Source organism: Hemibagrus wyckioides, linkage group LG15 (genome assembly GCF_019097595.1).
Source record: "Hemibagrus wyckioides isolate EC202008001 linkage group LG15, SWU_Hwy_1.0, whole genome shotgun sequence".
Lineage (NCBI taxonomy): Eukaryota > Metazoa > Chordata > Actinopteri > Siluriformes > Bagridae > Hemibagrus > Hemibagrus wyckioides.
Genome location: NC_080724.1, coordinates 9,884,628 through 9,898,644, shown reverse-complemented (window position 1 = coordinate 9,898,644; position 14,017 = coordinate 9,884,628). Strand labels below are relative to the sequence as shown.

At 39.2% G+C, this 14,017-nt stretch overlaps 1 protein-coding gene across 1 annotated transcript; it reads left to right on the top strand.

Moving 5' to 3' along the window:
• The first annotated feature begins 5,640 nt into the window (after positions 1-5,640).
• On the top strand, positions 5,641-13,853 carry ddx19a (DEAD-box helicase 19a). Its single transcript, XM_058409082.1, has 12 exons — positions 5,641-5,966; positions 7,634-7,688; positions 7,799-7,846; positions 8,451-8,586; positions 9,048-9,140; positions 9,528-9,630; positions 10,413-10,527; positions 10,631-10,808; positions 10,926-11,163; positions 11,256-11,418; positions 12,168-12,359; positions 12,739-13,853. Exons 1-12 carry the CDS (start codon positions 5,910-5,912, stop codon positions 12,798-12,800), a joined length of 1,440 nt encoding a protein of 479 aa, XP_058265065.1. The 5' UTR covers positions 5,641-5,909; the 3' UTR covers positions 12,801-13,853.
• The last annotated feature ends 164 nt before the right edge of the window (positions 13,854-14,017 follow it).

Genomic DNA, 14,017 nt, shown 5'->3' with positions numbered 1-14,017 from the left:
GGATGTGGATGCATGTCTCATTTAGCAGCATAACATCCCCCTGACTATTCCATCCCCTTTTTCCCTCCAAGCCTTAGCACCACCTAGTGCCCTCCTCCCCTCGGTTGGCCGATATCACTGATGAGGACGCCTATTCATGCCTCCTTTTTGATAAATCAGAGCTGAAATGAAATGCAGCAGCACGCAGAGACTACAGCAGGTTCTCGGGCTCTGTTTTGGCCCCTAGAGACAGCTACATGTTTTGTTTGACTGCTAAGCTGTAAAAAAAAATTTGCTTTGAAATTTCTCTTTATGTTTTTTATTTTCTGCCACTGTGGCTCATTTGATCCATCTGCTTTTGCACAGAAGGTAACCATGACAATCAATATGGAGCCTCTAGAGCTTCTTAAAGACAACAGGTTGGTGTGTGTGTGTGTGTGTCTGAATGAGTGTGTGGTAGGAGGGCTTATCTAAGGTTTTACAATTAAATTAAACCCCTCTCTCTCTCTCTCTCTCTCTCTCTCGCTCTCTTTCTCTTTCTTTCATTCACTCTCTTCCTTTCTTAATTACAGCCCACGCAATTATGCTATAATTTGTCATTACTTTTATAGAACATGCATGATGATTCTTACACTTTATTCATCAACAGTAAATGTCTTTATCAGACATGAGAATATTATCTAAAGTGTCAACAGTATCTGGCCTCAGCCACTTGTCTCTACATTTCATTAGAGGTGGAACATCTCTGAACAAATCTTTTGAACAAATTAAAACCAATTGGAAGATCCTTGTCTGTTTCAGCACTTCGTCACTTTAAAGCAAATCGTATATATATATATATATATTTTTTAGATCTTCAGCATGAATCGTGAAACAATATAAGTGTGTGATTATTATTTCTGATAATGGTCATTACATGTGTACATTATTGTCTTTACTGGGTAGGATCTTCTTTTCATGGCAGGTTCTGGTGACTTCTGCTTTGTAAAATGGTACATTATCATCCTGGAAGAAGCAATTCAGAAATGTTGGATGTTTTTTTATGATTATGATTTTTTTATGTTATAAAAAAATATGTTATATGTGTTATATATGTTATGTGTGGCCACTTCCAGCTCCACTAACATCGTTAAGTTTGTGGACGACACTGAGGTGGTGGGCCTGATCTCCAACAACGACGAGACTAACCTAGAGGAGACTAAAAACCTGGAGACATGGTGCAAGGTCAACAATCTCCTCCTGAACGTCAGCAAGACTAAGGAGCTGATAGTGGACTTCAGCACAAAGCAGGAGAGGAATTACCAGCCCCTCACTATAAATGGGACCCCAGTGGAGAGAGTGGACAGTTTCCGGTACCTAGGTGTTCACATCACGCAGGACCCGACACATCAACACCCTAGTGAAGAAAGCCTGGCAGCATGGTATCACAGCCTGGTTTGGAAACAGCACCAAGCAGGACAGACAAGCTCTCCAGAGGGTGGTGCGATCAGCTGAGCATACCATCCGCACAGAGCTTCCTGACCTGGACACTATATACAGCAAACAGTGCTGGACCAAGGCCAGGAAGATAATGAAGGACCTCAGCCATCCCAACAATGGACTCTTCACTCTGTTTTGGTCAGGGAAATGTTTCTGTTCCTTGAAGGCAAACACAGAGAGAATGAGGAGGAGCTTCATTCGCAGGCCATTCGGGCCCTAAATCAGAACACCTAGTACCTGGACTTTCTCGACTCCCCCACACATGACATTCATGGCATTCTACCTCAGCTGATTGTCGCACACACAATAACTGCACTACTCTGCATTGGTCACACTCACTGTACATCTTTTTTATGTGTATACTGCACCATCACTTTACTCCCTGGTATTCCTGTTACAACTCGATATCTATATTTATCTTATGTATGCACATAATGTACATACTGTATTTATTGTCATAACTGAATATTTATATTTGTCTTTTTATATCTACATATATGTATTTTTTATATTATATTATATTATATTATATTATATTATATTATATTATATTATATTATATTATATTATATTATATATATACATATACATATACACTATATTGCCAAAAGTATTCGCTCACCTGCCTTGACTCTCATATGAACTTAAGTGACATCCCATTCCTAATCCATAGGGTTCAATATGACGTCGGTCCACCCTTTGCAGCTATAACAGCTTCAACTCTTCTGGGAAGGCTGTCCACAAGGTTTAGGAGTGTGTTTATGGGAATTTTTGGCCATTCTTCCAGAGGCGCATTTGTGAGGTCACACCCTGATGTTGGACGAGAAGGCCTGGCTCTCAGTCTCCGCTCTAATTCATCCCAAAGGTGTTCTATTGGGTTGAGGTCAGGACTCTGTGCAGGCCAGTCAAGTTCCTCCACACCAGACTCTGTCATCCATGTCTTTATGGACCTTGCTTTGTGCTCTGGTGCACAGTCATGTTGGAAGAGGAAGGGGCCAGCTCCAAACTGTTCCCACAAAGTTGGGAGCATGGAATTGTCCAAAATGTCTTGGTATGCTGAAGCATTCAGAGTTCCTTTCACTGGAACTAAGGGGCCAAGCCCAGCTCCTGAAAAACAACCCCACACCATAATCCCCCCTCCACCAAACTTTACACTTGGCACAATGCAGTCAGACAAGTATCGTTCTCCTGGCAACCGCCAAACCCAGACTCGTCCATCAGATTGCCAGATGGAGAAGCGCGATTCGTCACTCCAGAGAACGCGTCTCCACTGCTCTAGAGTCCAGTGGCGGCGTGCTTTACACCACTGCATGCGACGCTTTGCATTGCACTTGGTGATGTATGGCTTGGATGCAGCTGCTCGGCCATGGAAACCCATTCCATGAAGCTCTCTGCGCACTGTTCTTGAGCTAATCTGAAGGCCACATGAAGTTTGGAGGTCTGTAGCGATTGAGTCTGCAGAAAGTTGGCGACCTCTTCGCACTATGCGCCTCAGCATCCGCTGACCCCGCTCCGTCAGTTTACGTGGCCTACCACTTCGTGGCTGAGTTGCTGTCGTTCCCAAACACTTCCACGTTCTTATAATACAGCTGACAGTTGACTGTGGAATATTTAGGAGCGAGGAAATTTCACGACTGGATTTGTTGCACAGGTGGCATCCTATCACAGTTCCACGCTGGAATTCACTGAGCTCCTGAGAGCGACCCATTCTTTCACAAATGTTTGTAAAAACAGTCTGCATGCCTAGGTGCTGGATTTTATACACCTGTGGCCATGGAAGTGATTGGAACACCTGATTCTGATTATTTGGATGGGTGAGCGAATACTTTTGGCAATATAGTGTATATATATATATATAATGGGTCGCTCTCAGGAGCTCAGTGAATTCCAGCGTGGAACTGTGATAGGATGCCACCTGTGCAACAAATCCAGTCGTGAAATTTCCTCGCTCCTAAATATTCCACAGTCAACTGTCAGCTGTATTATAAGAACGTGGAAGTGTTTGGGAACGACAGCAACTCAGCCACGAAGTGGTAGGCCACGTAAACTGACGGAGCGGGGTCAGCGGATGCTGAGGCGCATAGTGCGAAGAGGTCGCCAACTTTCTGCAGACTCAATCGCTACAGACCTCCAAACTTCATGTGGCCTTCAGATTAGCTCAAGAACAGTGCGCAGAGAGCTTCATGGAATGGGTTTCCATGGCCGAGCAGCTGCATCCAAGCCATACATCACCAAGTGCAATGCAAAGCGTCGCATGCAGTGGTGTAAAGCACGCCGCCACTGGACTCTAGAGCAGTGGAGACGCGTTCTCTGGAGTGACGAATCGCGCTTCTCCATCTGGCAATCTGATGGACGAGTCTGGGTTTGGCGGTTGCCAGGAGAACGATACTTGTCTGACTGCATTGTGCCAAGTGTAAAGTTTGGTGGAGGGGGGATTATGGTGTGGGGTTGTTTTTCAGGAGCTGGGCTTGGTCCCTTAGTTCCAGTGAAAGGAACTCTGAATATCCGATAACTATTGAATTTTCATAATTTATCATGTCTTTAACTTCTAGTATGTTCGTTTTTATTTTTCCTATTTTTCTCGAAATATTTCATCTATATCCCTATATTTTTCATGTCCACACACTTTAAATTTTCTCTATTCTTCTTTCTTCAAAACGAAGGACAGTCATAAAAAGCATTTCACTACATGTCGTACTGTGTATGATTTCGTATGTGAGAAATAAAATCTCAAATCAGCTTTCAAACAAGGAAACATTTCCCACCACAACACACCACCAGCCTCATCCTTTGACACAAGGCAGCTTTGGTCCATGGATTCATTAGTTGACATTAAATTCTTTAGCAATTGCAGAAAAAATCGAAATTCATCAGACCAGGCAACATTTTTCCAATCTTCAAATGTCACCTCAGATTTCTCTTCTTGGCTGAGAGGAGTGGAAACCAGATGCAGCCCATCTGCCTGATGGTTTCATCTGTTTAGCATTCTGTGGTGCTTTTCTGCTCACCACAGGTATAAATCACACACTATGTACAGTGGATATAAAAAAGTTTACACACCCCTAATGAAATTATAGCTCTTTGTGAAAAATGATCAATCAAATCAGATATTTTCCATGATATTTCATGATTATTAACAGAATTCGAGTTAAAAACATATACACAAGTTTTGTAAGAGTCTATCAACTCAAATCGATCTTTGATCACATCTTGATTTGGCAATTTTATTACATGCTGCCTTGAAAAAGTCCTCCATATCTATCATATTGTGAAGGGATCTCCCGTGCACAATCCTCTTCAAGCCATTTCACAGGGTTTTTTGATAGGATGTAGATCTGGGCTCTGAATCGATTGATCCAAAATTCTGATCTTCTTCTTCTCTTCTTCTGTTGTTGTTGTTTAACAGGATTGTGTAGACTTTTTATATCCACCGTATATTACTGTAACTATTTGGGATTCAAATTTTTAAAGTGGTCCAATGTAATGCGTAAGAACAAAACAAGTACATCACGTACGAGTGCATATTTATTTTTTTAGGCACTGTACTTCCCCTGCAATAAGAGAGATTTATGGAGGCAGTTTATGAAGAACAGCTTTATAAATGAACAGTCACCAGAGGAGATGCGGCACTGAGAGAAGGAACATAGCCTTTAACTCTTATTGCACAAGAAATGATTACATTTTTCTATAAGAAATGACTGATCTCTATGTTTTGGGTTACATTACAAACCCTAAACTATAAATAACTTCCTATATATTTGTAAATGAAAGTTCTTGGTCTGTGCCCTACGTTGCAGATCCATAGTTAAAGACACTTCCTGAGGTGGAAAATGCTTATTAGAGCAGGGACAACACTAACATTGTGCAGGACCATGGTGGGGAACCTGTGCGTGCCCTATAAATTAGTGACAGGAATTCGTTTTGATGAGTCGAATCTTTCGGCTTCCAAACGACTCATTGCCACTTTGTTCAAGAATGGACAATTAATTTGAAGAATTTAATTTACAACAACTTGTTTTTGATTCAATTGAAATACAGAAGAAGAAGGAGAAGAAGAAGAAGAAGAAGAAGAAGAAGAAGAAGAAGAAGAAGAAGAAACGGTTCATAGATGCGACTCAGTCCTGAAACGGGTATTCAACTAAAAGAACCGAGTCAAAGAGCCGATTCGCTCACATCACTACTGCGTATGTAGTAATTTCTCCGCACTTAGGTTTCAAGTCAGACTTTGTAGGCTACTTCCACATTTTCCAGAAAACCTGATTTTATAATTAATTGGTGCTATTTCTGACAAGCAGGAACGAAAGTTTGGTTTTTCCGAAACCAGACCGGACAACTGAAGAAGAGACACAGAACCGTAATAAACTGATGCTCAGTTCAGCGAATCCGCGTGTTGGGAAAAGTTGTCAGAAATTGTAAAAGCAGCAAAAAAAATATTATCAAGCAAGAAAGAAATGGCTTCTGACTCGTGGGCATTTTCTGTCGATCTACAAGAAGCAACAACCAAAACAGTAAGAAATTGTTTGGCCGTTTACTTTTTTCCTTTTTATTTAATATTAGACTCGCATCATCATTATGCTGCACATGCTAACAGGTTAGCTAACAGAGGCTGCAGTGTTTGGGTCGCGTGCGCTGTTTATATTTAGCATTTATTTTTACGATTTTTTAGTTAATTCGGTTCTGTCATCAACCAAAAAGATTCAAAGAGAACAACATATATTAATTTAGTTATATTCATAATTGTACTATTAAAAAAGGTCATTTATTTATGTTTTTTAAAAATAGTTTGAATATTTCTCTACTGTAATTTATTGATCACTATAATGCAATATCAGTAATCATTCCCAATAATTCAGTCCCAAAATTAAATACTCTTTTTAAATAAATAAATATCAGGCTTGTCCTTCACAATATGAGCCTGGATTACTTTAAATGAATAATAAGAATGAATAAAGAAATGAATTCATGAGAAAATAAGACGCTGTAAATTAATCCTAAAATCTACAGTCCTAAAAAAATAAATCAAGAAATATAAGAATATAAAAAAAGATGCGAACAAGGAACTTTAAAATGATAAGCGATATGACAAAAATAAATCAGATCACAAATCTGGAAAACATTTTTAATGATACACAATATGCATCGTGATATAGATTTTATGCTTTTATATATGCATTTCTTGAAATAAACTTTACTGTGATTTTTTTTTTTTAATTTAAGGTACAAGTTTTAAGGTATTTTGTAATGATGTAAAAATGAAAAAAAGTCATAAATGTAAACCTGTAATTATATTTTTATATATATGTACACTTTGAAAGTAAAAGATTTCAGCTTCTTCTAATCAGTTTCTGTTTACAAAAAGAAAATGTATTAAAAAAAGAAATAATAAATTTATAAATTAAATCATAGATTTAATTAAATTAATTCAATCACATTATATCTTAATAAAAATAAATTATTAATAATTAATATTACATACAAATCCAGGCAATTTTTTTATTTTTATTTTTTTACTAATTGCAAAATCCTTTTTTATTATTATTGTAGTTAAATATAATTAGCCATATAATTAGCCATCAATTTAAATTACAGTATAACTCACAATCTTATATTATTCTATACTACACCGATCAACCATAACATTATGCACACTGGCAGGTGAAGTGAATAACACTGATGATCTCCTCATCATGGCTCCTGTTAGTGGGTGGGACATATTAGGCAGCAAGTGAACATTTTGTCCTCAAAGTTGATGTGTTAGAAGCAGGAAAAATGGGCAAGCGGAAGGAGTTTGATAAAGTGCCAAATTATGGATCAGAGCATCTCCAAAACCGCAGCTCTTGTGGGGTGTTCCCAGTCTGCAGTGGTCAGTATCTATCAAAAGTGGTCCAAAGAAGGAACAGTGGTGAATCGGTGACAAGGTCATGGACAGCCAAGGCTCATTGATACACGTGTGGAGTGAAGGCTGGCCCGTGTGATCCGATCCAAAAGACGAGCTACTGTTGCTCAAATTGCTGAAGAAGTTAATACTGGTCCTATTATTTTCTGGTGGCAGGAAATCCTCCAGTGTGTTTTTACTTCTTAGATAAAATATTTTCCAGGTGTTTTTTAATGCGTTGTCAGTAAATAACTGCTGTTTAAGACTGTTATTGTTCTGTGTGTTATTTGCTCCAAACAGAGTGAAGTGCTGTGGATTAGAGACCGGCGAGTCATCCCGAACACTGAAGCGAAAGGTCATTGTTTATAGCACACACACACACTTCAGTTTCGTTTTATTTTTTTGTTTGCTTGCTTGTTTTTAAGTTCTGAAATATTTTGTGTGTGGGTATTCTTTCATGTTCAGAAACAGCAAAACCTCCAGATGGTTACAAATCAGATGAAGAAGAAAAAGGCAAGTGCTGTCTCTTTCTCTCTCTTTTACCACGGTTTAAGGCAAGCACGTGGTATTTGTACAGCTTCTTGTGTGTGTCAGATTTATACAAAGAGCTGACATTGATCCTCTGATAAAATGGTTCCCAACATTACTGATTTGACAGATTGATTTTCTGGCCTATGCAGTGTGGAAAGAATCAGAAACTGTAGGCAAAATTGCAGTTTCACACAGTTGTAAGTGAAGTACCAGTATCCAGTAATGCTAAATTTAAAAGCTGTTACAGGAAAAGAAATATCCATAAGGAAGCTACTGTTACAATCCCTAAATTTTCTAATGACTGCACCTTAAAATCAAGAACATGTCATACTGTTAATGATGACCAGAAATTACAATGTGTAAAATATTTAACAGAAAAAGAAATGATTTCACACAGTACCTGATTTTATAATAATTATCATGATGATGATAGTCATTTGTTCAGTAGCTCAATTATGTAGCATGACATAATTCATCGTATTGATGATCTTTGTCAGGATCTCTGTATCAGATGTCTGCCCATAATGTTAATTTCGATGTGGCTTTATTTCATTAAGTTCCAGTGGATTTTGTATATGTGTTCTAGTGGACAGAGCGGCACAGTCTCTTCTGAATAAATTGATCAGGAACAGCCTCGTCAACAACACGAACCAGGTGGAGGTGCTTCAGAGAGACCCGAATTCACCACTCTACTCCGTCAAGACATTCGAAGAGCTGCGTCTGTAAGTAAAACGCGCTGTAATACACATTAATCTGTAAAGACAGTGTAACACAATGCCAGTGCTAAGGTTCATATTCAGTCACAGTCTGACGCCCTGTGGACATTTCCAGCAAATGTAATCATACTGTGACTGTGTGAGCAGTATCTCACACTCTCAAATCACACCTCCGATATTAGATTAGATTAGATATTAATTCTTTTCGAATATATTATGTTTGTGAGAAAGTTATTCTGACCCCTAGTAAAAGCCCTCATAGTGATTAAAGTTTCCTGGACAACAAACAATACTATTAATTTGTGACCCATGTTAGGAAAATAATTGCCTATATTATTAGTTGTATAATTATTTGCTTTTGAAAGATTCTACAACTGTTCCGTACTCGCTGTGCGTAATGAACCTGATGAAATCGAATTGCCTTGACAGATACGTCCCTAATGAATTCACGCTTACTGTGTTCACAGAAAACCTCAGCTGCTGCAGGGAGTCTATGGAATGGGCTTCAACAGACCTTCAAAAATCCAGGAGACTGCGCTACCGATGATGCTGGCAGAACCGTAAGTGAAACATTTCTACCCACACATCTGAGCCAACTACTGATCTTTGCCCAGAGGCTTTTCATTATGATGCAGAGTGTAACTCTGACCCAAGACGTGCATTTGAGTACTTTATTAGAAAGGGAGAAGGAAACAGCTTTGGAGGATAGGAAGAGCAGAGAGTAGAAACCGAGGCTTTCTGCTACACTAATTATACATGAAGGGTTTTAGATCAGACCCATCATCTTTAAAATCCACTTAGAAATGTTTCAAAGCTCTGACATCTGTAATGTGCTGTTTGTGGTGTTGTGCCATAATATATTTGGAAAATATCTTGTCATATTGGATTAATCTTTTTACAACCCTAATCCTCTGTTTTCCTAATGTGTGTGCTCCTTTTGGTTGCAGACCTCAGAACCTGATCGCTCAGTCTCAGTCCGGAACGGGGAAAACCGCCGCCTTTGTACTGGCCATGCTAAGCCACGTAGACCCGGCAAACAAGTGGACCCAGGTGAACAGGAGCGTTTTGAGTGTGTTCTTACACCACACCATAGTGCTGCTGAATGCTTGATTCTGATTGGCCAGAAGGTGCTGTATCTCAGTCTCACGACCTTCATTAACCATTGTTTATTATTTTCCAATAACAGCACGCCCCATGTGTTTTATTCCTTACTTATCGCACAAGGGTTCAGTTTCAGTGAAAACTCATTTGGATCTCTGATGATGGCCTTTACCATGAATTCCAGAGAATGCCTTAGATGCTATAAATGCACTCACATTTATATTTTGTTTATTGTAAAACTCTCAAACATTCTCAAATGGAGATTCTCACAGCTTTAATCAGTCCAGTTGAACCAGTACTCTAAAAATCGAGCTTAAGTCTTGTCAAATGACACACTAAAAATTACATTTGTGATGTTTACTGTATCTTTAAAGCTTTGTCGCTGCTCCCAGGTGACTAAAGTGTTTTCTCTATAATCAGCTTAAGAGCTGGAATCGGCGGTGAAACGGCCAGCCAGTGCTGGGAGTTCAATAATAATTGGATCTGCTCTGGTTTGTTTAGAAAAGATTCCTCCTCCCTTGTTGATTATTAGATAATAACAGGTATCTGTTTAATTAGATCTGCAGAATAGGACATTTGGTGCTCTCCTCTAAGCGTGTTGAGCTGCTCTCGGACATTGCATGAGTGTTGAGAGAACTGGATTTCAAAAAATTGGGAAATAAGTGCTACTACATGTAAAGTGTGGAAATGAGTAAATTGTATTTTCTGGTGCTGTGTTGTCTACCCTGCAGTGTCTGTGCATCTCTCCAACCTATGAGCTCGCTCTACAGACAGGTAAGGTCGTGGAGCAGATGGGCAAGTTCTACCCTGAGGTGAAACTGGCTTACGCCATTCGAGGAAATAGAGGTTAGTGACCTACACAAGCACAAGGCACCACGTCCCATTTAGTGACTAAGTTGAATAATGGGATTTAGCGCAAGCACATGTAATTTCCTGTGCCGTTCCTCAGTTGAAGGAGGGAGCACAATCCAGGAGCAAATCGTGATCGGCACCCCAGGCACCATGTCCGACTGGTTAACCAAAAAAAAGTTGATAGACCCAAAGAAGGTTCGGGTGTTTGTACTGGACGAGGCTGACGTCCTGATCGGCATGCAGGGTCACCAAGACCAAAGCATCCGCATTCAGAGGTTGCGAGACCTGACCCACATGTGACAAAAAAAAAAACAACATCTTAGTATATTTGTAATATATACACATCGAATATGGATCTCACCGAGTCATGTGATCTGTTGCTCTGTCGGCAGGAAACTGCCCAAAGACTGTCAGATGCTGCTCTTCTCTGCAACCTTCGAGGACTCAGTGTGGCAGTTTGCCGAGCGCGTCGTCCCCGATCCCAACATCATCCGACTGAAGCGAGAGGAGGAGACTCTGGACACCATCAAGCAGTATTACGTGCACTGCGGAAGCAAACAGGACAAGTTCGATGCACTGTGCAACATCTACGGCGCAATCACAATTGCACAAGCCATGATCTTTTGCCATGTATGTGCTATTAATGACCTCATCCATACCCAGGATGTTTTAAAGGGGAATGATCTTGATATATGTGCCACAATCATGTCTTCTTGCTGCAGACTCGCAAAACCGCAGCCTGGCTGTCAAACAGGATGGCAGCAGAGGGTCATCAGGTGGCGCTGCTGAGTGGAGAATTGACTGTTGAACAAAGAGCGGCCATCATCCAGCGCTTCAGAGAAGGCAAAGAGAAAGTGCTGATAACCACAAATGTGTGCTCGAGAGGTGAGTACTTCAACACTTACTGTACTAGGGCATTATAGGAATTCACAATGACTGATTCTAACACATTAAATGAGTTCCATCAGATTGAATAAATGCTTTTGTCACCAGGTACAATTTTTATTAATCAAAGACACCTCTTATAGTCATGGTTATTGATGCAGAGACACTGGAGACTCCTTCCATGAATGTAAAATTTAACATCTTACAGAAACCTTTGTTAAATAAAAACACTTTTTTAATTTGTCTAGACTAAGTTTTAGATTACATGTAGTATCTGTAGGTTAGCTGTTCCTATATAAATGATAACGTATGAGAACGAGTACATTCATGTCATTTGTATTTGGAGCTGCTGTTACAGAGCATTACTCAACAACATCTGACCAACAGGTTTGATCAATTCAACAAGTTTTCATCAACCCATCATTAACTTGTCTCTTCTAGATGGAAAAGTGTATAAGGAAGCAGCAGTAAATAACACACCAAACCGGATTCAGACAGGACTAAATGTTGACTGGAAACACACCAATTTGAACAGGAAATCATAAATTGCAGTGTTAAAAGTGATTTTCTTTATTAACTACACCGTTAACCCACAGTTCATTTTGCTTTAGTGTTCATTAAAACATTTTCATTCACAGTGTATCTGTTCTGTACTATTAAGTTGTGTACCAGTAAGAATTCAGTTGCTGACCCCCAGATAGTGCACTACCTGGTGAACAAAGAAGGAACTCTTGACCTGTGCTCAACAGGTATCGACGTAGAGCAGGTCTCCGTTGTGATCAACTTTGACCTCCCCATGGACAAAGACAGCAACCCAGACAATGAGACCTACCTTCACAGGATCGGCAGGACGGGGCGCTTCGGCAAGCGAGGCCTGGCCATCAACATGGTAGACAGCGAGCAGAGCATGGCCGTGCTCAAAGCCATCGAGGAACACTTCAGTAAGTAGATGAATGAATTCTCAACCAATTTGGACTAAAAAGTTCGATGTTGAAATCTGAATTAAATTTGGACGATTACACCATGTTACATTGGTGTTCCTGGGTAGTGAATGACATTTTCCAATTACTCTTGATGGAAAATGATAAATAGCCATTAAGCCCCTTGAAGTTTGGGTTTGGGCTTTTAAGAGAATGAAAAACTCAGAATTAGCCCATTTTACTAAAAAACAAAACTGCCCAAAATGAACCCAAACTTTTATGGCTAAGATGGGTTTTTTCTCTTTATTTGGGTTACAAAGAATGGGGAAATAATAGTTATTTCCCGGGAACAAGAAAAAAGTCAAAATTTCTTACATAGTGATTATTTGTGATTTTGTAGGTAAGAAAATCGTTGAGCTGGACACAGAGGACCTCGATGAAATTGAAAAGATTGCACACTGAGGTGAAGAGAAAATGCACTACATGAGAACATAACACTTAACATCTGCTGTCTAGTGTTCTCACTTGAATTTAGCGCTGTTTAATCTGAGCTAACCACATGTTTACATTTCCACTTGAATTGCGTTACCTTTAAGAAAACATTTTAAACTTCAACCTTTGCCAAAAAAAAAACAAAAAAACTTTATCCTTAGCTGACCTTCATTTAATAAGTTTGAGGTTGGGGTGTTTTATTTATTTATTTATTTATTTATTTTTTGCTTGATGCACTTTGTTTTCAGTAACAACTCAAAGCTCCGTATATGAAGCTAATTCATTACTGAGGGGTTTTCTTTAACCGCATTAATTACATGTTCTCATAGCTGTGTTCTCTTGTTTTCTACTGTGACATTAACACCTTTTTTTGGTGATACTTAAAGGACTAGACATATTTTTGATGTGCTGTGGAAAGCACATGGGTACAACAACCACCAAAGGGCATATTACTCATATCAAAATCGTGCTGATGTTGCACTTTGACATTTTGTAGCTTTGAAGAATGTGAAAGACGTCTTCCTAAAGACATTCCTTAAGAGTAATATGTGATATTACTTAAGCACTCCTTAGATGGAAAAACTGTTAAATATGCAATTGAGAGTTTGAAGATTTTCACCCATCTGTTTTAGGGGGGAGTTTATCCCTTGTGATGGCAGTAAAATGAAAAATCATTTCATTTTTGGATATAAGGACCAGTTGCTAGATATTTGATGATTATTGTGATAGGTTTTTGTTTGTGTGGGTACTGACATATTCCTGGATGATTGGGGATAGTTACATTTGTGTGATTTATTTTACAATAAGAAATGGTTGATTCATATTATTTTGTTTTGTTACTTGAAAAAAGTATGCACTTTGGTTTGAATTGAGAATGCTGTGGTTCGATTTAATTGAACTTGGTTATAGACTAGCTGTAAAATTTTCTTTGCAGCACTCGCATTGTGTTTTTCTGTTCTTCTGGATGCAGCTGTTTCGAGTTGTTTATTGATATGTTCAATAAAAAATTCCTGCCTACTGGAACCTTCTCTCATAGTTTTTTTTATATACTTCTAAGTTATTACCATCTTTGTTTGTACAATAATTGGCCATTTTATCAGATGAATCTGATACTACTGTCCCAGCTGCTGTTCTGCAGAGATTTGAGAATTTAATGGCAGTGTGGCTTTGTTCTCAGGATGAAGCAT